Genomic DNA, 21,154 nt, shown 5'->3' with positions numbered 1-21,154 from the left:
ACGCTCTTACGTCAAGCAGCAATAACTTTCTTTGCTATATTAAGATTACTGATTAAGAATGTCTTGAGATACTTCCATATACAGTCTTTTGTTTCTATTTGAAGTGACTTGTTATAACACTTTGTCAGATTTCCTTCAAACTAGGAAATAGTTTTAAAAAATTCATCCCGTGCCACTATGGGACATAAGAGACAGCAGTGACATCTACAGTTGAGTAGACTGAAGTCACTGAGGTAAAATGTTTTGCCTAGTGACACAACATGTTGGAAACAAGCCTTGCAATTTGGACTAAGAGTCCAAAGCACTAGACTCTGGGCCACGCTGATCATAGATAACTTTATTTCTTCGTGTTTAAGTACAGATAGACACAATTGGTTATCTGATGATCTAGATGTTACTATTTATTGTTTACCTAAAATTTTCAAACTGACAACACTCACGTGTTGGTTTGAAATTAGCCTTGGGTTCCGAGATACAAGTAACCTGTATTATCTTTGGTTACTTTTTATCATGAGTCATTCCCCTGCTGATGTCTTATGAAGCTCTCTAATGGAAAAATGCTATTGTAGAGTTGCACAGATGTGTATATTATTTATAGTTTTTTTTTGTGGAAATTCGACATTTCAGTTCATTATAAAATTTAGTGTTGATTAAAATGTGTCGATATTATAGTAATAAAATAACACAATACTGTTTGTAGCAATTAGTAAAAAAACTAGAGTATATAGAATAAAATTAGAGTATATAGAACGTATGGTGAAAGCTTTAGATATTATGGAGCTTAAAGAATTTGACGGTTTGTTTCATCTACTGCAGTTTTCCACTAATTTCTAATATTAACTTCACCTATTTGAAACATTCATGCCGTATAAATGTGGGTAACAATAACACTGAAGTGCGCCCTTTTGTACCAGTCTAACAAAACATTACAATAACTAACCAACTCTTACTAGTTATATCATCTTGACATACACGCTGAGTGAGAGAACATAAAAATAACATGAACAAGTTATAATTACTTCTTAATTAGTAGTCTGGTGTGCTTGTTATAAAATTTAGATAGTAGTACTTTGAAAGTCATCATGACTTACTTATTAATATCGATCACTTTGCACACGTATATTTGAAAAGACAACATAATAGCTTGTTCATTACAAAAGAAAAAAACAAATTCACGTGATAAGTAGTCGTCCGAAATACCTAATAAAGATTTTGTCTTTCATTATATCAAAAATACCATTGCTATTTTTTTATTCTTAATAAATTCATGTATGTGTAATGAGATCTCATATATATATATATAGGAAAGTGAAGTTAAAAAATATAATTATTGTTGCGCTTGCCAACTTTTATGTTGATACATTTTCCAAAAACACAAAACTTCGTGTCCTTATCATCCCACAGATGTCTCTGATCAATTTACTTGCTTTCCGTTGTCACATTCAGGTTTGTGTAGAAATCAATCAAAACAAAAAAAATGTATTAAGTTCTGTTTCATAGATTTATTCTTCATTTACAGTAAACAGGTAGCACATCATCCTTAGTAGAATGTTTAAGTGATAAACGAACTTTATTAGAAACCATAGTGACGCACTCTTTAGTTAATGCGTTACCTAATTTAGTACGAATGAAGCTGAGTGATCCAGTATACTGATAAATAATTAAAGTGCTCAAGCAACGATCAGTGTAATGATCTGTTAAAGACTAATATGTCGGTATTTTTGTGATAAAGGCTTTAATAGCAAAACAACTGAAAGTTCATGCTATCACCAACCAAACATTGTTATATTGACGAGTTATATGAAAAAAACCACACCAAAACCTAATAATACCATCACCAAACTTTATGCTTTATTCGAATAAGTACTTTTAGATTTCTTGAGAAACTATGTTGAATAGTTCATTTATTTACTGTGGATAAAGTTTTAACAGTAGTTTAATAGTTCATCGAACGACAATGTATGTAGAAAATGATCAAACAAATTAATCATAAAACTTTATGGTGGCTTATTTTGTATTCATAATACAGGGCTACAATCTCTTTCTTTCAATAACGAGTGAAAATGGGGAATCTAGAAATTAAACTACACATCACACACAACATTAAACTACACATCACAGACAACATTAAACTACACATCACACACAACATTAAACTACACATCACACACAACATTAACATGTACGAAAACTTCTATTCACTAAATTTTTATATTCTGAATCAAACTGGAACTATGAACACGTGATTGTTCATACATTTAATGATTGGTGTTTTGTTATTTAAAATGAACTATTATGCTACAAAGAAATGTTTAGTATGTCTGTACTAATGTGTTACATCATATTATCACCGTTGTGTAACTTTATTATTAGTGCTTTTGTTAATATGTAGCTAAGCGCAAAGCTATACAATGGGTTATGTGTGCTCTGCCCTCCACGGCTATCGAAAGCCGATTTCTAGTGTTTTTAAGTCTTGCTTCATTATTGTATACTTACAATACTTACTATATAGCTATATTAACATGTGACATATATTTAGAAAAACAAACAGTAGAAAAGACCGCAGAACGTTGAAAATTAATGAAATAAGAAAAGAAAAAAGTTCAAGGTAAGTAAAAACACACGTCTATAAAAAAAACAATTTTATATTAATTTGAACCTTTTTGGGCAAAGGTCCTTCGTCACACAGTTTTAAACTGTATTACAAAGAAAGAAAGTTTATACAGACTTGTTGAAGAATTATAATATACATATTCTAAAATATGTACGTACTGCGTGGAACAACAAACACACTGTCATTGTTCAAGTAGTTCTACTTTTATAAACTTGGTCAGATGTTCACGTAATATATCATATAGTTTCCCCCAGTGTAGAGCATCTAGTGCAGCGAATACAATAAATAATGCACTCCGATGGTGAATTGGCCAGGTAGAACTGGAGGGAGTTGTTAAGTTTGTCATATAATCGCATGTAAAACAAGTAGTTTATGTTATTAATGTCCGTAATTTGGAATGTACTAGACAGCCTTTCTAACTCCTCTCACGTTTGAGGGTGGGGTGGTAAAAATATCGCGAGATATGTTGTCTCTTCTTAGTAAGGCCTAGCATGGCCAGGTTGGTTAAGGCGTTCGACTCATAATCTGAGGGTCGCGGGTTCGAATCCCGGTCGCACCAAACATGCTCGCCCTTTCAGCCGTGGGAGCGTTATAATGTACGGTCAATCCCACTATTCGTTGTTAAAATAGTAGCCCAGGAGTTGGCGGTGGGTGGTGATTAGCTACTTTCCCTTTAGTCTTACACTGCAAAATTATGGACGGCTAGCACAGGTAGCCCTCGAGTAGCTTTGCACGAGGGCCCGGCCTGGCCAAGCGTGTTAAGGCGTGCGACTCGTAATCTGAGGGTCGCGGGTTCGCATCCCGGTCGCGCCAAACATGCTCGCCCTTTCAGCCGTGGGGGGCGTTATAATGTGACGGTCCATCCCACTATTCGTTGGTAAAATAGGAGCCCAAGAGTTGGCGGTGGGTGGTGATGACTAGCTGCCTTCCCTCTAGTCTTACACTGCTAAATTAGGGACGGCTAGCACAGATAGCCCTCGAGTAGCTTGTGCGAAATTCGAAAACAAACAAACAAGCTTTGCATGAAATTAAAAAAAAACAAAAAAAAATTTTTCTTAGTAATGCAAGTTGCACTGGACAACTGTTTAGTTAAAGGATAGTATGTAAGGACTGAAGAAATTTTGTCGCTATATGGTACGTCGTTAGTAGTCACAGTCAGCTTGTGATACAGCGAACAGTGGCGAGTGTAGTCATCTCAATGGTGTTGTTGAGATAGTTCTGATGTCTAAAATAACGAGTCATGTCGTTAGGTTTACCCCTGAAGTCAGCTTTATCGAAGCAGACATGTTTCAAACGTAGGAATTGTCTCTTAGGAATAGCTTATTAATTGGAAAAACTAGAGATATTTTACCAGGAACGCTTATATATTTCGAACATTACAAACTTCAGTGAATTAACTTCGGACGTTAGTATTTCTATGAAGACATTAGATATCTTCATCGGTAAAAAATGAACTTGTAAACCGCATGAGGCCAACCAAGGATAGACACACATAAATTTTCTGTCAAGAAAAGTGTAACAATTTCAACTCAAAATTAAATGTTTGTCGTAACCTAGACCGTCCAGAAAATATTCAGTTTCACACCAAATAGAAGACTGAATATTGTTTATGAGTTTATAAAATATTTGTCTATGAATAATTATTTGTAATAACCGTTATTATCATTTGTATATTAAAATATATTTGTGTCAAGAAAGGAAACTGTTTATATAATCCTTGTTGGCAAATATCATAAATTGAATAAATAGATACTTAATTGACTTCTAAATTCAAATTAATATTTCTCACTATTTAAAATAGTAACACGCAACTAACGTAACATAATAAATTGAAAGCTCGTGTCTGGGATCTGAATTAGAGACAAAATTCGCTCAAAATTAAAAGTCAAATCTTAATTTAATTTATATTTATCAGTGCTAACAAGATATATCATATCTGATTATCAGGGTTTCCCTTAAACAACTAAACAAATATAATAGAAGTGACGATTTTTGCTGAGATGGCAGGAATTTCTTTTTATGAAAAGTGGCTTTATATGTTAAAGTGTATTAATCAGAAAGAGCAATTATTTCCTATAGTGTTTCAACTTTATTTTTATCCAAGTAAGATTTGAGGTCGTCACTTGTACAATGTTTGAACTCATCAATTAAACATAATTGTTTTAGTTTGTCGAAACGTTTGCCAATATGCATATAGTCACTTAACAGGTAGCTAGCTGTCTCTCGCTGATCTCAATTGAGTATTTTACAGCCGAAGTTATACAATGTCTTTGTAGAAATAATAACGTCCGATAATAATCTGAAGTTAAACAGTTTGTAATGTTCGAAATATATAAACGTTTCTGGTCAATAAACTGTAGTTTTTTTTCCCATTAATAAACATTATTCACATTTATAACTTCCGAAGTTTATATTACACCAACTGTAGCATAGCAAACTAACAATATAAACTATGTCTTGGTGTGTCGGTTTATATATGTTAAGGCGAGGTTCTAGAAATTTCAGTTGGCCTAACAATATGCCAGTGCTTTCATAAAACCTATATTGTTCATTCTTACCCTCGAGAATCTTCTAGAAATTTATAGAGAATAGGCGAAAATTTCGCAATATACATTTAACAGTATAAGTTACATGCATTTCCAAATATATATTCAACTAAAACAAACATCCATATTAAAATAAATATATAATAGTAAATCCACTACACTATGATATATTTTATCTAGTGCTGTAGGAAGGAGACCTTTTGTTTTGTGGCTGTTGATATTGCTGGCAATTGATACTTCTGTCAGGCAAAGGAGATTATTGCTGATCGATAATTGATTCTAGTTATCTGCTTGGTGATTTGTATCTTCTATTAGGTGTTGGTTTGTAAACTACATTGTCTGGTGTATTGTCGGCGATTTCACTAGTATATTCTATAGTTTTTTGTGTGTGAGTTTTTTAAAACTATTTGTTCTTTATTTAGTTTCGTGATATTCTTTCCAGAGGACACTTTATATAGCTTTTTCAGGTGATATTAAAATCTCGAGACAGGTATTATCTGTAAGTTTTCTACTTAGAATAACGCCTGGACCTTTCACCATGTGCGACATAGCTTTGGGTTGAAATTTCATATTTTCGCTGATGACTTGTGGAACATTTCAGTGTCTTTTTGTAGTCGTACAATAGCGTTTTTACTGTTAATATGACGTGTCTCACAAGAGTTCGTTTCCTTTAGCTGTATTTTTAAAGCAGTTTTGGAACTGCAGATCTGTTATTTTTTTGATTATCTGTAGCTGTTTTTCTAACAGTTTCTGGTGATATTTTGTCCGATAATTCCAATCTATGACATCTTGTAGTATTTGTTAAGAAATGGTGTCGATTGCTCACTGTTTTGATGCTTCTTTGTAAGCGGCTTGGTAGTCGGATGAAACGTTAGATTCTTGTTACTATAACGTTATTTTTCGATACTGTTGCATACTTGTTCTTCTGTCCTTTCCAGTTTGTCTTATTGTACGATATTTTCGGCCAATTGATGGAAATTTATGTTGCCTTTCACAATATGTGGTGAAACAATGATAATATTCAATACATTGTTAGAGGCAAGTTACAACAAACTCGAGAAATAGAATACAACAAGTAGTTTCATTAACTTAAATTGTAATATTGTAATATAAAAAGAGTTTTATGTGCTAGCCCTAATGAATCTGTAAAGGCGGAACGTCGATTAAAATAAAAAGATCTTTTATAATTATCTCGAGTATAAAGGCCATTTTTTCCAACTTTATTCTCAAAAACCTCTCCATTATGGACTACAGATTCTGAATGATTGGTTGGCTTCAGCCGTGTGTTTTCAATTGTGTTTCAATTTGAGGTTAGCGAGAACTGATTGGTAAACTTATTTAAACATCATAAAATATTTCAGCTCTCCTGATCTGATTTTGGTGGTTATTTTTCCGACTGGATTGATCATAAATTTACGGTAAATATCTCTACAAAAACCTAATTTTAAAACTAAAATGAAGTTGCTTTTGTTTCTTCCTCTCACATTCACCAGTAAAAACACCTACAGCTCTTGCTATCTTTTCAGCCATGATATTTCTTAACGTCAGTCTCGCATATTTGCTGTTCATTTTTTTCCTTTACTTTTAGTATTTATAGAGCTTTTTTTCTTTAATCCCTTTCTGCTGTCGGTTTCTTTCTGCCTCTTAACTTGTTTTAGTTTTTCTTAACGTTTTGATTCCAACCCGTTTACTATGTAACGATGTAACGACTATATCTTTTCATACGATATTCCCCGTTTCTCAACTTTGTTCTAATAATTTATTAGTCAATCGCTTCTTGGTGCTCTCTTAACCGCTACTGTTTGCATATTGTGTTTTCCTAAAATTAAAGTAACTAGTTTCACTGGCTCATCGATAACCTTGAAAGATTATACACTAAAATTTGGTGCTCGACTCTTGCGGTTGGCTCAGCATAGGTAACCCAATAAACAGTTTTTTTGCTTACACAGACAGGGATAGACACGAGGCATATTTTGTCTTTTAGTATATAGAGACTTATTCTATCACAACTGTCTGACTACACAATTCTGTTTTTGTACTTTATACTATCAAACCTGATCCCTTCCACTCAGTACTGGGACACCAACCAAGTTCTCTAGAACTCACACTAAGCTTTCTACTCAGTTTCTTTGTTGTTATCTTCTGTCTTTGCACTGTCTCACTTCTGAGTAGAGTAAACGTTACTGTGTGCTTCTCCATCTTCGAGCATACTGCAGACTAAGTTACTATTGGTTGAATAGTTGATAACTGCCGCAAACTGTTATCACTCTCAGTGTTTTTTCTGGGCTTGATTTCTCGTTCTCCTCATTCATTTCTTGTTGTTGTTTTTTTCATAAGGATCTTTTTGTTTACCTTGCATCTTCTGTAAGTTATCTCTTCTTGGCTAGCATATCGTAAACTGGTATACATCATTTATTATTAGTGTATAGTATTATCAAAGATAAAAGCTGTTTCTACATACTTATATTTTATTTAGTGAAAAGTTTGGTATTTTTATAAACCATAAATGTTTTATGAATGAGGAGATAAACGTTTAAAAAGCGAAGAATGTATGTGTCATAATTTTCCTGGCATGCAGGAACTTGATCGAACAACACATAGGAAGTTTTATTTTGATGAAACAGATATCTACCATTTTTTTATTCTGAAACTGGTCATATATTCTGCATATGCACTGTAAAAATACACAAAACTGACCATTAGTTTTCATTCTTAAAACTTTATTTTAAGGGTTGATTAAAAACATTAAATCAACATAAAAGATGCTATAAAAATTAGTATATCTTTAATTTTACTGAAATTATCCATACGTTTTACAAATGCATTGAACCATTTGTCATAACACTTCCATATAAACCGGATTCAATATGAAACTTTTCTTTAAAAAAATTGACTACAAAAAAGATATTTCTTCAAATCAATGGTAAAATATGATACTTAAGTCTTAATTTGTATAGACAGTTGCATTTTTTCCTAACTAACCTTACAGCGCTAAAATCAGGAGTTCCATTTCCCTCCATGGACTCAGCAATTAGCCCGATATAGCTTTGTTACAAGAAACACTCACTCACCCTAACTAACCATTAACGCTCTAAACCTATTTGTGCAGCTGATCTGGTATTTATTTAAATATATATACATAAAAAAAATATATATATACATATATATAACATCATGACATGAGCAAGGAGTTATCAGTAACAGTATAAAGTTGGATTTAAGTGAAAATTTATACAATTCATGGTGATTACAGGCATTAAGTAATTAGATGACTACCTTTATTAGTGATGGTACTTTATCAACAATAAACCTATGACTAATGCCACATCACATCATAAAATAACTTATTTAACCTACTTTTAATCCTGTGAATCTTAACTTCTGATATAATGTCCCACAAGTATGGTACAATTTTAAAATTATACTTTTGCATCATTTAATATCAATGGTTCTCAGGATGATGAAAAATAATAGTTTCAAACTCATTATTATGTTTTAGTAAGGATCTATAATATAGCAACTGTGCCAAATTAAATTAACTAAAAGATATCATTTTATATATTGGAAACAGACTTCAAGACTACATCTTCTCAAAAAATAACTTTTCACAATCTTTCATTGCCCTTTAATGCATTGAAAAGAAGTTTTCTGGCTTGATGCACTAGCCTTTACAATCCATAGGTTTAAGTTGCTCATTTATTGTGTATAAAACATGTGACAACTTTCCACCAACAGGAGTACAATACACTTAGCGAGAACAGCTGTCTCCCTCTATCTACTTGATGTGAACCTCACTTTTGAGACTAGACTCACAAGAAATAGAAGAACATTCAAAGTGGGGAAAAAGAGTAGGTAAGAATCTATCAGAAACCTAATTTCAATGTAAGAAAACACCTTGTTAAACAATACGTACCTCTTCACACACAATAACTGAAATCCTACCTTGAGGAGGTTGAGGGATCTGTGTAAAATAAAATGAGACATCCTGTGAAAAAAATCCACAGAGAATCATAGAGTTGTGTTCTGTAATAAAATGGAAGCACACATGAGGGACTCCACCCCACTTCTGAAACAGATATGTTCTTTGCCCTTGAAGAAGTAGAGTATCATCAAATAGATAGCATTGCAGTCTTGAGCCAGTAAAATATTGACCTTGGAAAATAAAGTATCATGTGTAAATAATCAACGCCAGTCCCATTCTATCTTCAATCAACTGTACAAATGTGATTTGAAACAAACTGACTCTTGTAGGAAGGGTCACAAGTATTATAAAGAAAAAAATGGTAATTGAAACCCACATGGAAAGCAAACAGCCAGTTCACAAAATTATGAAGGTAAAGAACTTATAAGATATTTACTCAACCCCAACAGTATATATGAGGTTTCAGATTCCATCCTTAGTTATACAAGGAAAAGTACCTCACATAAAAAATAAATAAATAAAACTATTGAAACCAATATATACAGTGTATGGTGTCAAGGGCAAGCAGACCATTACTAAAATATACATCAACCACTCTAGTAAGTAAACAGAGTGCCATACTGCAAGCACAAACAACATCCACTGCACAAACTCTCAAATCAACTGATGGAGACAGGAAGTACAACAACCTAATACAGACTTATAGGGCTGTGTCTAAGCCTCAACTCAAGTGTAAGGAGTAATTCTGTAACAAGTATTACAAGAAGGAAAATAACAATCTCACTCAATTGCAAGAGCAGGGAAGAAACATTGCATACCTGGTATTACTAGGGGGATGAAGTCTCCCATGCTCAACTGTAGGAGTGATGAAACCCAACAAAACACATAAGAAGCCATAGAAGTGGAGTTTGTGCAAAATAGTTAGAAAAAATGGGGTTATGCAAAAATAAAGCCATCCTGAAGTCCTCAAGGGGAGATGGGGGAGCCAAACCACTGTAAGCAGCACGTCTCTTCTCAGTCCCAACAACAAAGTAGCCAGGTAAGTAAGTAAATGGCCAAAGAAGAGGCCTTACCAAAGTAGGTTCTGAGCAAATTGAGAAAGCGAGGCTTACCTCACATAGCACAGAGGAAGCCAGCTGCTCTAGTGGAGTGTGTTGTGCTCCTATTGGTGGAGGGTTGTTGCATGCTTTACACATGCTGACTTAGCAGTTCAAATTTATGGGATAAAAAACCTAGTGCATCATGCAAAAATATTTCTTTTCAATGCATTAGAGCGCAGTGGAAGATTAAGAACAGCCAATGTATGAAAAGAAGTACATATTGTTTGAAAAGTTGTATTTTAATTAAGGAAACTATTTAGTTATTGAATGGATATAAAGTTTCATCTCTGCATATTCCTGATGTACATTAGCAAAATGAATAATGAATCTGAGGTTCTTTTACATTGAGTGAAACTTTTCCTAAAAGATTTAAAAAAATGTGATTTAGAGCAATTTTTTGTTTCATTTTTATTTCATAATATATTTGTCTCAGACAACCTGTATGACAACTACATTTCATCTGAAGACAATTTAAACACACAGCTTTGAATAAGTAACTTAACACACAGAAAAATAATATAATTAATAAGAGGAAGGAAAAATTATGCAACATTATATTAACTACAACATTTACTGAGTTTTAAGTAAGGTTTTAAACTAGTAAGTATTGTATATATGGTTGCTGCAAGTAAAGCTTTAGCCTAAAGAGTGCTTGCTATACTCCAACCATATATATTTCACATTAAACATTATATTTCACACTTACAGAACGTTTTAGTATTAAACCATCCTGGAAAAGTTTACAAAATTGTCACTTTTCTCCTATTTACAAATTCATATTCAATACTTCAGTGCTACATTTTAATAATCTTAAAGTTGTCATTATAAAAAAACAATAAACAAGTTATGAATAAACAGAAAAACAACAACAAATTCTTGTTTACCTCAGCTCGGGCAGTAATGAATTTTGCACACTGTTCATGTGCATTATCACATACAGAACAGAGCACATCTTTCAGAGAGGCTGTAAGCTTATTGTATTCACTTTCTGATATTGTTACCTCCAGATCACTGCTTCTACAAACAGAAAATTTTTAAAAATGCATTTTCACAATGTTTATGAGATAAAATGTGAAACAAGGTAATAAAAATACTAAATTTTGTATTCTTGTTTAACATAACACAAACAAAACACAAAACAAAAATATTAATCATAATTACATGTAGCTTTTTTACCAATATAGTGTTTTCATGTACCATTCAATTGTACAAAAATTCCATTTTTCATTCAGAATGGTAACATTTTTAAACCTTTGTTAAAAACATAACACTGAATTAACCAAACAAATACAATTATTAGAGAATAGTAATATGGATAAGAAAGATCAAACACAGTTTCTGAAAATGAAAATTTCTACATACAAGTGTCAATGATGAACTTTTGTGACCTATGTCTTATACAGTCTCACACAAACAAAGGTCACAAAAGTACTGTGCTATGATAGTTTTTCTGCTTTCAAGGAAAACATGTTATCATGTTTCCAAATGACACATGAAGTAATGCCAACAATAAATGAAACTGGAAAACTATTAAGCAAGTTTCAATAGTTTAAAACTATTAGTGGCCTAGCAAAGCATGCAAGTTTTTTCACAAGCCACCACTTACTGTTGGAAACACAATTTCTTTTTACACACACAGGTGTCTACAAGGAAGACCAAAGTTGCACTAAGATACCTGCAATGTTTGGCTTTAATTGCAAGAAATAGCTGAAGTTAGCTTATCCTATTCACTTTGAGAAGGTCCAATAAATCTATCTTATCTATAACTCACAAATAATAAATAGAAAGACTAATGAATACACTGGGAACACTAAACATATTATTAGAAAGAAGAAAACATGATATTTTAAGTTGAATTTCACTTTTACTTAATGTGTGTATGTGTGTGATTTCTTCTCTTATTCTACATGAAACTTTGTAAAAAATATGCATGTTACACAAACACAGCTGTATATAACTAAAGTAATGTAAGTAAATATATTGGTGAGTCAATATCAATTGTAGCTATAATAAGTAAGCTTATATTAATTAACAATATCTGATAAAAGCAAGCTAACTACACAGATCAAAACTCAGAATCAGCTCTATAATGAAAACAAATAATTTTACACTTATTTTACATTCTTATTAATAATCATTACAATGCTTTATTTCATCAGTTGAGTAGCTGCTGTTCATGATATTTTTTAGTTGTAATCCCAAGAGGCTTATTCAGCTTAGGAAATATAGGTTAGTCTTTAATCCATATACTAAGCTAACACACAGAGTTATTCCTGTAATAAAAATATATAACAATAAAAAATAACAAAAATGGATATATACACTGCAGTAAAAATATTAAAAAACAAAGAAACTGTATTATTGTTTAATGTGTGCATTAGTTAACTATTCCCTTACTCCTCCTTGGTTCATCATTCCTGATAAGTGGTCATTTATTAATTTTAATTTGTTTTAGGAATCTTTCTATGTGAATTTTAATTTTTTTTCTTCTATTTAATGCTCTAATGAATACTGTTATCACCTAATTTTCAAAGTCTTTGGATAAATCAAAGTACAGTAAACAGAAAAATCTGTTGAAATGGTCTTGCCCACTCCAGTGGCATCTGTAGATTTATACCATTAAGAACTGGGTTTTGATACTCATGGTTGTCAGAACACAGCACTTTGTGTAGCTTTGTGCTTAACAGCAAACAACATAAAATAGTGTTTACATATAATACCAGATATATGTAAAAATGTTTTATATGTTTCATTATCCATTACTGATGTAACTTCTAGCATTTAAAACTTTATAAAGTTTGTAATCGAGATAACAATAGATACAGGGGATCAAATTTATACAAGTATTTGAAGAAGTATGTGTAACTGCAAACTTTCTTATGATAGTTTTCACTTGAAAGGCAGAGCATACTGCTACAATTGAAGTATTAAATGTCACATAACTGTACAGTAAACTCTAGAACAGTTACATAGTTTCTATCACTTGCTCACATAGAACATACTGTAATATATTTATTGATAAAAAAAAAAAAGACTGTGATTAAGTCTATTGTTTATGTTTATCATAAAAATATCAATTTTATGAAGTACTGTCCTACACCTACAAAGCGTATAAAATATGTAAATAAGAGGGCCTGAAATTCATTATACACAATATGTAAATTTATAATAATATGAAATTGGAACCACAAGATTAAAATTTATCCATCACATATGAAAATAAAACTTACACAGGAACAGTCAGGTTTGTTGCCTCTGGATCAATTGTCAAATCTGAAGAGGCAGTAGTACTATTCCTGGCAGCTAATGTAATTGCATCTTGTAATATTCCATGCAATGCCTGCAAAGCAAAGCTCAGTGTTATTATCTTCTATAAGTACATGATACAACATATGGAAAATGTTGCGACCAACATTTATAATTATCAACTATGAACTTTTAAAAAAGACAATGTAATTTATAAACTGATTCATAACAGTGTAAAAATTAACTGAAGTGTCTCTATATATAAGGTTTCCATATATTGAAAATGTTACATGAAAATGTCAGATAATATACATATAATTTATGATGTATTTATTCTACTTTGAAACATTCATTTTTTTTTCAAATTACATGTGTATATAATTTCACTATGAGTCAAATATTAAACTTGAGGACATATGTACAGAAAAAAGCTGATATAAATCAAAGACAATATTTATATTACAAGTTGCTAATTTATTGTGAGAAATCCTATAATTAAAGGCAGTGGCAAAACATCCAAAATGAATGCACCAAACACTTGAAATAGAAAAAAGAACATCACACGATGAAAAGAACAACTTAGAAGGAAGAATCTTATATGAATGTGAAAAGCAGTTTATCATCCCAAGTCATAGTAAGATCTCATTGTAATGTAAATATTTTGGGTCTAGAAGAAGATATCTGTTATCTTTTAACAGATAAGTTATGAAGGTGTGCCATTTATTTTTTGATGTTCACTTCCCAAAGTGGTGTTGTCTCAGTGATCCACCACCACAGGGTCTCTCACATAGCTTTAGAAAATTGATGAGACATTATTTTATATTTTTTCCAGAAACTACTATCTTAAATAGAATGACCCATGAGAACTATCAAGGAAAAGGCATCCATAAAAAGATAATACCAAAAAGTGGGTGCTTCAAAAGGAACAGAAAAAAAATATGAATATTCTGTTCAGCAATCAAAAAAATGCTGATTCCCAAGAAAGAAAAACAAGATCTAAATGAATTCACACAAAAATATTTAACTTTGGAATTGTATCTCACCATTATGTGTGTTTTTTTCCAGGTTTATCTAAAATAAAGAGGAATGTTGCAGTGGGGCCTTGTGCCAAAGTAAAACAAAACAAATTGAGAATTAGAATGAAGTGAAACAAACCTAGTACATGCTACCCATTTCCAATTTGTTGCAAAGACAACAAACAGCCTAGAGAAAGATAATAACAGGTAGAATAGCCTGTACTCCCTTACATAGATGCTGGCTGGTGCCAGGAACCCAAGTCTTGGGGAGGAAAAAGGGTACCAGGGGTTAAGAAGGTAGGAAAAGAAATAGAAGGACAGGTCTCTCCGATGAAACCCAAATAACCCATGGAAACATAGTAAAAGACAAATGTAGAAAGTTAAAAAGAAGGTTGACCCACACAACAATAAATCTCACGATGGATAACAGCAGAGAAATCCAACAATGGGCCTCCTAAACCTACAGCCTGTGTTAGAGAAATAACACCCAAAGTAGGTTAGTGAATCTCAGAATTTACTGTAGAAATACTTAAAACAAACGAGAGATTGATGTAAATATTTGAGTGTAAGAAAAAATTTATGACTGGGAAATTAATTTCAATTAAAATATTTCATCAATATAAAGAAAAATAATAATAATGAAGAAATTCAACTTCAGAAACTAAACTATTAAAATAATGATTCACACGAAGAGCACCAAAAGAAAAAACTTCTGAGCACAAGTACTGCCAAACAAGATGTGACAGGTTGGTAGAACTGAATTGAGGAAGTCACATACATCATGAGAGTATATCACACTTTGGTGGAGAGTAGATGCATGACGATTTGCACGAGAAACATAATGGAATCAGCCAATTCCAACAGAGGAGAGTTAGAAGGTTTGGCATGTATAATTTTTTGCATATAGAGGGCAGCACTAAACTGCTTTGTTTGTTTTTGAATTTCGTGCAAAGGTAGACAAGGGTTATCTGCATTAGCTGTCACTAATTTGGCAATGTAAGACTAGAGGGAAAGCAGCTAGTCATCACCAACTTTTGGGCAACTCTTTTTACCAATGAATAGTGGGATTGGCTGTCACACTATCACACACCCATAGCTGAAAGGGCAAGCATGTTTGGCTTGACAGGGATTCAAACCTGTGACTCTTAGATTATGAGTTGAGCACTTTAACCACCTGGCCATGCTGGGCCCACTAAAAAAGAATGGCTATTTATGCAGGAGAAGGTAATGTTCTGCATTGGAATAGACAATTCTTTATAGAGAAAGCAATGTAATATAATATCATTTGATATATTAAAACTTTAGCTTTCTATTAGTTACATATTGTATAGTATAAAATGTCAGACAGAACTACAGGAAATTTGCAAGACAGAAGACCAAGAGAGCAGATGTCACAGTTCTCATATTAGGGAAAGATGGAAGTTGTTTTTTTAAATACTTGCTTATTTAATTAACAACTTAAAACTTGTATAATAGTATAATTTGATTTATTAACTACATGTTTTGCCAAGTTTATTCATATATAATGATAACAAAGTAGTTTAATTACATTTTGAACATTAAAAAGTTATGACATGTACACTTTGACACATACAAGAGGGTTAATGTTTAGCTTATACATTATAATAAAGCAACAAAGCAATTACTTTAACAAAATTTACTTACCCTAGTCAAGCATGTAGTTTAAAGGAAAATTTCACAAAATGAACAACCAACTTGACTGCCAACTACCCTTAGAAACAGAATGTTGTTTCTCAGGTATTATGGTAAACAAGCATAACTGTAATTAACTAACAGTCTGAATCTTATAAGAAAATATGTGTGATACCATTGTTTTCTTTATTATTTATACGTTAACTTTTTTAATTTTCAGCCAAATAAATTTTTTAAAGTTAGTAGCTTATATATAATTACATGCAAACTTGGTTGAACAGTAGCAAATCAAAACACACAAAAATATGAAGAGTACCTGTATCCTGTGAATAAGTTTTATTAAATTAGTAAAAATACTGTCGAGAGCGGCCATCCATCTGGATATATCCAAGGTTTTTAACTGATCTGCAAGACTGCTAGGAATAAATCACCAAATTTTTATAGATATGAATGATTTACTGGTACAGATATAACTTCCAGAATTACTGAGAATTATAGTGTTGTCTCAAAATAAATAATTACAGGAAATTATTTAAATTATATTTTATTCTATTATATAAAAAATTAAGGTTATTATAGCAAAAACCTACAACATAGAAACATCATTTTACTCTTCGGATATTACCTGATTTTTGACAATAATTTGCTCTCATGGCTGAGGCCTTCTTCAGTTCATTTCTGGGGTAGTATCAAGGTTGAGCATGGTTGGTTGATTTTTCCTAATTTATAGTATTTCACATTTGGTTTTCCACATTTTACTCTCTGTGAGACCCTCACTCAAATAAATTTTCCCAAAGACATTTTAACTCAAATAATGGATCAGCACTGAGAACAAAATATTGTCAAAAATCATGTAAATTCTCATAAATAAAAAAAACGTTTAATAAATATTAGCTAGACTAAAATATCATAAACTGTTTCTCTTGTTTAACCATTTCCTTTCAAATGCTATGCTTTCATCCAGAACTAGTCATCTGAAATATTTAATTAAGATTTTATCTTTCAACGTCCTGAACAAATAACAATTTTGTTTTAGCTCTTGATATTGTAATACAATGTGCTTGAAAAGAAAGTACGAATCATTATACCTTCACAAGGTATTTAGCAAATATAATCTTATACTTGGGATGGGCAATAAAATTATAAAATAACTGATAAATGCATGGTCTATAAGGTTATATACTCTTTACCATTATAAGAACTCTAATAATATCATTATCAAAGTGGCTTCATAATAAGATATTTTCAGATTAATAATTGGCTGTAAAGTTCACAATTGCCTTATAATCATGATTGATTACAGGCCCCTTCCTCCTACTCTAGCCTATTGCATTTCTGAATACCCAGTCAGCATTCATCTATGCATGATTTTGTGGACATAAAAAAGAATGTTATAATGCTCATTTTCCCCCCTTTCCCGTGATTTCTTAAAATGGAGAGCATCTTATATTCAAGATTGCCCTACAATCAAGCTAATACAGTATTTCCTTGGTTTGTTGTCCCTAGCTATGCTGATGAGCCTTGAATAGACAAAAACTACAATTTATAGCAGAGGGTATAATTAATCAAAGGATGCATTAGGCCTCTACATCACAAATTTTCTTTTCAATTTCACCTCTGGTAAAAAGAAGCCTTTAGCATATATACATACATAATCATTAAACAGTTGATCATTGTATAATATCAGATGACTAATTCAAAGAAATGTCATAAAATTACTCACACACCTATATTAATTAAGGTTACCATATGGTAAAGTAAAGCAGATTCAAAACCCCAAGCATATTACATGCACTTCACCATTATAAGAGGTCTAACAGTATATTTTTGATTTGCTGACCCAAGATGTACTGATGATACTTATATACAGATATAGACACACACATTTATATATGATGATAAAAACACTTTTTTATTGGCAAGATTTCTTGGAGTTGCACAAGAATGTTTTAATCTTTCTCTACACTACAAAACTGTTACAATGTAAAACATTTTTGTATTCAAAACTGTAGAAATAAAGTTAGAATTATTGGTTCTCTTAAATTTTGAAATTTGATATGCAGGTCACTCAATATATGAATGGTGCCCAACAGCCACGATGAAATTTATATTATGAATACAGTTGTTACTAACAATGAAGAAAACAGAAACATTAAAAATCCTTGTATGGCAGATATATAAGTAATTTAGGTATTCTGTCAGATGTTCAGTGAATCAAAACTGATCTGAGAATAAAATTTATTCTTCCACACAGTTCTGATTTAAATATCCTTCATAACTTATCTAAACACCAAAAGAATACTTCTTAAATCCAAAAAAATATCAAAATACAGAATTTCTGATAATCATTAAGCCATTTCTAAAATCCTGCTGGAAACATTAAGAAATAATATAATCCAGAAAAAAGGCATCACGTGAAACACGTTTGACTAAAAACTCCCAAAACCTAAGCACTGGAAAAGAGTTTAGCTTCTAATCTAATCTGAAAATAAGAAACAGCCACATAAAGCAGTTGACAAATAATATAATCCAGAAAAACAAAAACAATGTAGAACAGATTTAACTAATAATCTAATCTAGGAAAAAAGGCATGTTAAGCAGACTTGATTAATAACCTAGTAAGCAAAAATAGTTACAATTTAAACACATTTTATTGGCTATATTCCAGTATAAAATGAAGTAATAGAACTTATAAGTTATTTAAATATCAAATGAGTATGGACAAAATTATACTGAAATACTTAAAAATAAATACAAATACTTCTCTGATGAAATACTGATTGATGTACATTTACAAGGTATAATGGGTAAAACTAGAATCTGATTCTCTCCATATACAGCTTTGGTACCCAGGTTAATATTAAAATATTTTAAGAAGTGATAACTTTGATTAGTGTACAGAAGTTTCACTTACCTTGCTGTGTTCTCTTTGTTTTCAAAATCTTCTTTAGCAACAACTTCTATTTTTGTCTGAAAAACAAATAATTTATCCACCTTTACTGAAAACTACATTTCCATTTGCTTTCATTTTATAAACAAATAAGAAAAATCCATTATAATGACAAAAGTTCAAGATATATTTTGCTTACATTGCACAAAATTCAAAACAAACCAAACTGCTACTAAACAGAAATATTTTAAATGAACTCATGTTCACCACTCAAATGCCTTTAAACCAAGTAGCTTTTGATATAGTTGTACAGAATAAAAATTACACACAAAAAGGAATTTTAGAATGAGCACTATCTTTGGATTTTTAAAATGAATATTTTCTTGTTTGGTTAATCCAAAGCAATATTAAACAAAATGTGCATGCAATCTTTCTTGGCACTGACCAAAATAAAACATTATGCACAATGTGCCAATGTATGCAATGCCTAAAAATGAATAATTATATTTATTTTAAAACATAAAAATATATTTTGACTTTCAATTTTACCCAAAAAGGATTCCCAAAATTATTGACTCACTCTTAATTTCAAATTGTTATGAAATGTACAAATTATTGAAAAAGTCAAAGAAAAACTATAAAACAGACTTGCTCGTTTTGCTCAATAATCAAATAATAAATTTCAGAACTCCAACACAATTGCTTTGTATTGTATTTATTCTACAATAGTGTTTAAAAACCTACACATAAACTGAGTTTTTGTTTTAACTGTTCTCAAAATTTTGATTGACAATAACAAAACAAATTAAAAATAAGCATGCAGACCTCAAGCATTTGTTTTTGCTGTATTCTCTAAGGACCATAATTTTAAAACTGCTCTAGAAAGTCTATAATTGTGCTTTCTTTTAAACTTTTGAAGAACCAAAAATTACATCAGTAAATCTCTATTGTTAAAAAACTGTGAAATTAAATTTTTCTTCACAGTTTTCTCTTGAACTGAATGTAACTGATTAATAAGTCTAATGGAGGTTTTCATGATAAAAATTATATTACATGTAGCTCCAGACAAATTAAATGACTTGAGGATTTCAGTTCACTTATTCTGTTTAAGGAATTTAAAAGGGCCAAGTATTAATACATATTACAAAAATCACATATATTTTTTCTGAAATTTAACAAAAATGATAGACCAATTGCAATATATGCCAAAGTCTGATAATTTCAAAAAATATATATTTGTATTACAAGGTGGATGTAAAAATAGATTTTTACTGGTTTTGTACAGTATTAGCACTAAAAGTTTGTCTACTGAAAATTTTCTTTCCACTTCTTCTAATTCACTCCCATTCATAGAGTTCTTTTGAGTGTCTTCATATCATATGATTCAATAAGGATGCATTATATTAACTTATTAGTGTCATATTTATCATATTTTACATTAATTTTGCTAGAATATTAACTATATATATTACATGAAGGTCATCACATCTTATATGACAGTAAATGGCACACAAAGATTAGATGAGTGGTAATATAGATTGAACCCTATGAGCCTTGGTGCTACAAATACTAGCACCTATTTTATGGCTATTTTAATGTGTTGCAAACACAAAGCAACTAGAATAAATTTTGATGATATAATAAACATTCAAAGCAGTATTGAGATTGTTGAAATGCCTTCTATGACAGCCATACTGAAATCTAAGATTTTTTTTTGAGTCTAAAAGAAATAAATCATTACTGAATTGCTTGAAAAATTAGATTATTTAAAATATTTTATTCTTATCAAAACATCTATACATCTATTTGTGATGTGCTAGTTGTCCGTCGATACATCACAAGTTGTATCTCAAAACAGTTTTATTTTCTCAATATGAAAAAGCACTGTTGATATAAAGGAAAATTTGTGTATGCATACTCTAATAAGTTGCAATAAATAATTCCAGAAAAATCAAAGTGTGCTCATATTATTGATAAATGTAGAAATTTCGATTCATGTTCGACCAATATACAGTTACGACAGAAAGTGTTCGTACCCCTGTGTCCCGAGTGGTTTTTTGCTCATAACATAAAAAGTATCACTAGGAGACTTATTGAAGTATAATATATTATAAATATTATACTAACACACATCTACATAAATTTTTATGTAACTTAAACGACAAAT

The 21,154-nt window shown here is 31.2% G+C and overlaps 1 protein-coding gene across 5 annotated transcripts in view; it reads right to left on the bottom strand.

The window, feature by feature from the left end:
* LOC143253961 (vacuolar protein sorting-associated protein 54-like) overlaps window positions 1–21,154 on the bottom strand; it is a 53,205-nt gene that overhangs the window by 14,139 nt on the left and 17,912 nt on the right. For 2 of the 5 annotated variants that reach the window (XM_076508631.1, XM_076508629.1), the window contains 5 exons: window positions 19,012–19,067; window positions 16,414–16,513; window positions 13,413–13,522; window positions 11,067–11,199; window positions 4,372–7,834 (listed from right to left, as the gene is read on the bottom strand). In XM_076508631.1, coding sequence (XP_076364746.1) covers window positions 7,694–7,834; window positions 11,067–11,199; window positions 13,413–13,522; window positions 16,414–16,513; window positions 19,012–19,067 — 540 coding nt within the window. In that variant the 3' untranslated portion in view covers window positions 4,372–7,693. Of the gene's footprint in view, window positions 1–4,371; window positions 7,835–11,066; window positions 11,200–13,412; window positions 13,523–16,413; window positions 16,514–19,011; window positions 19,068–21,154 lie in introns of those variants that run through there. The other 3 variants (XM_076508630.1, XM_076508633.1, XM_076508632.1) reach the window with 3 other exon arrangements.

This window comes from Tachypleus tridentatus, chromosome 6, assembly GCF_004210375.1.
Source record: "Tachypleus tridentatus isolate NWPU-2018 chromosome 6, ASM421037v1, whole genome shotgun sequence".
In the NCBI taxonomy this organism is placed as follows: domain Eukaryota; kingdom Metazoa; phylum Arthropoda; class Merostomata; order Xiphosura; family Limulidae; genus Tachypleus; species Tachypleus tridentatus.
Note: the sequence above shows the minus strand (reverse complement) of the source record. Positions and strands in the feature narration are given on the sequence as shown.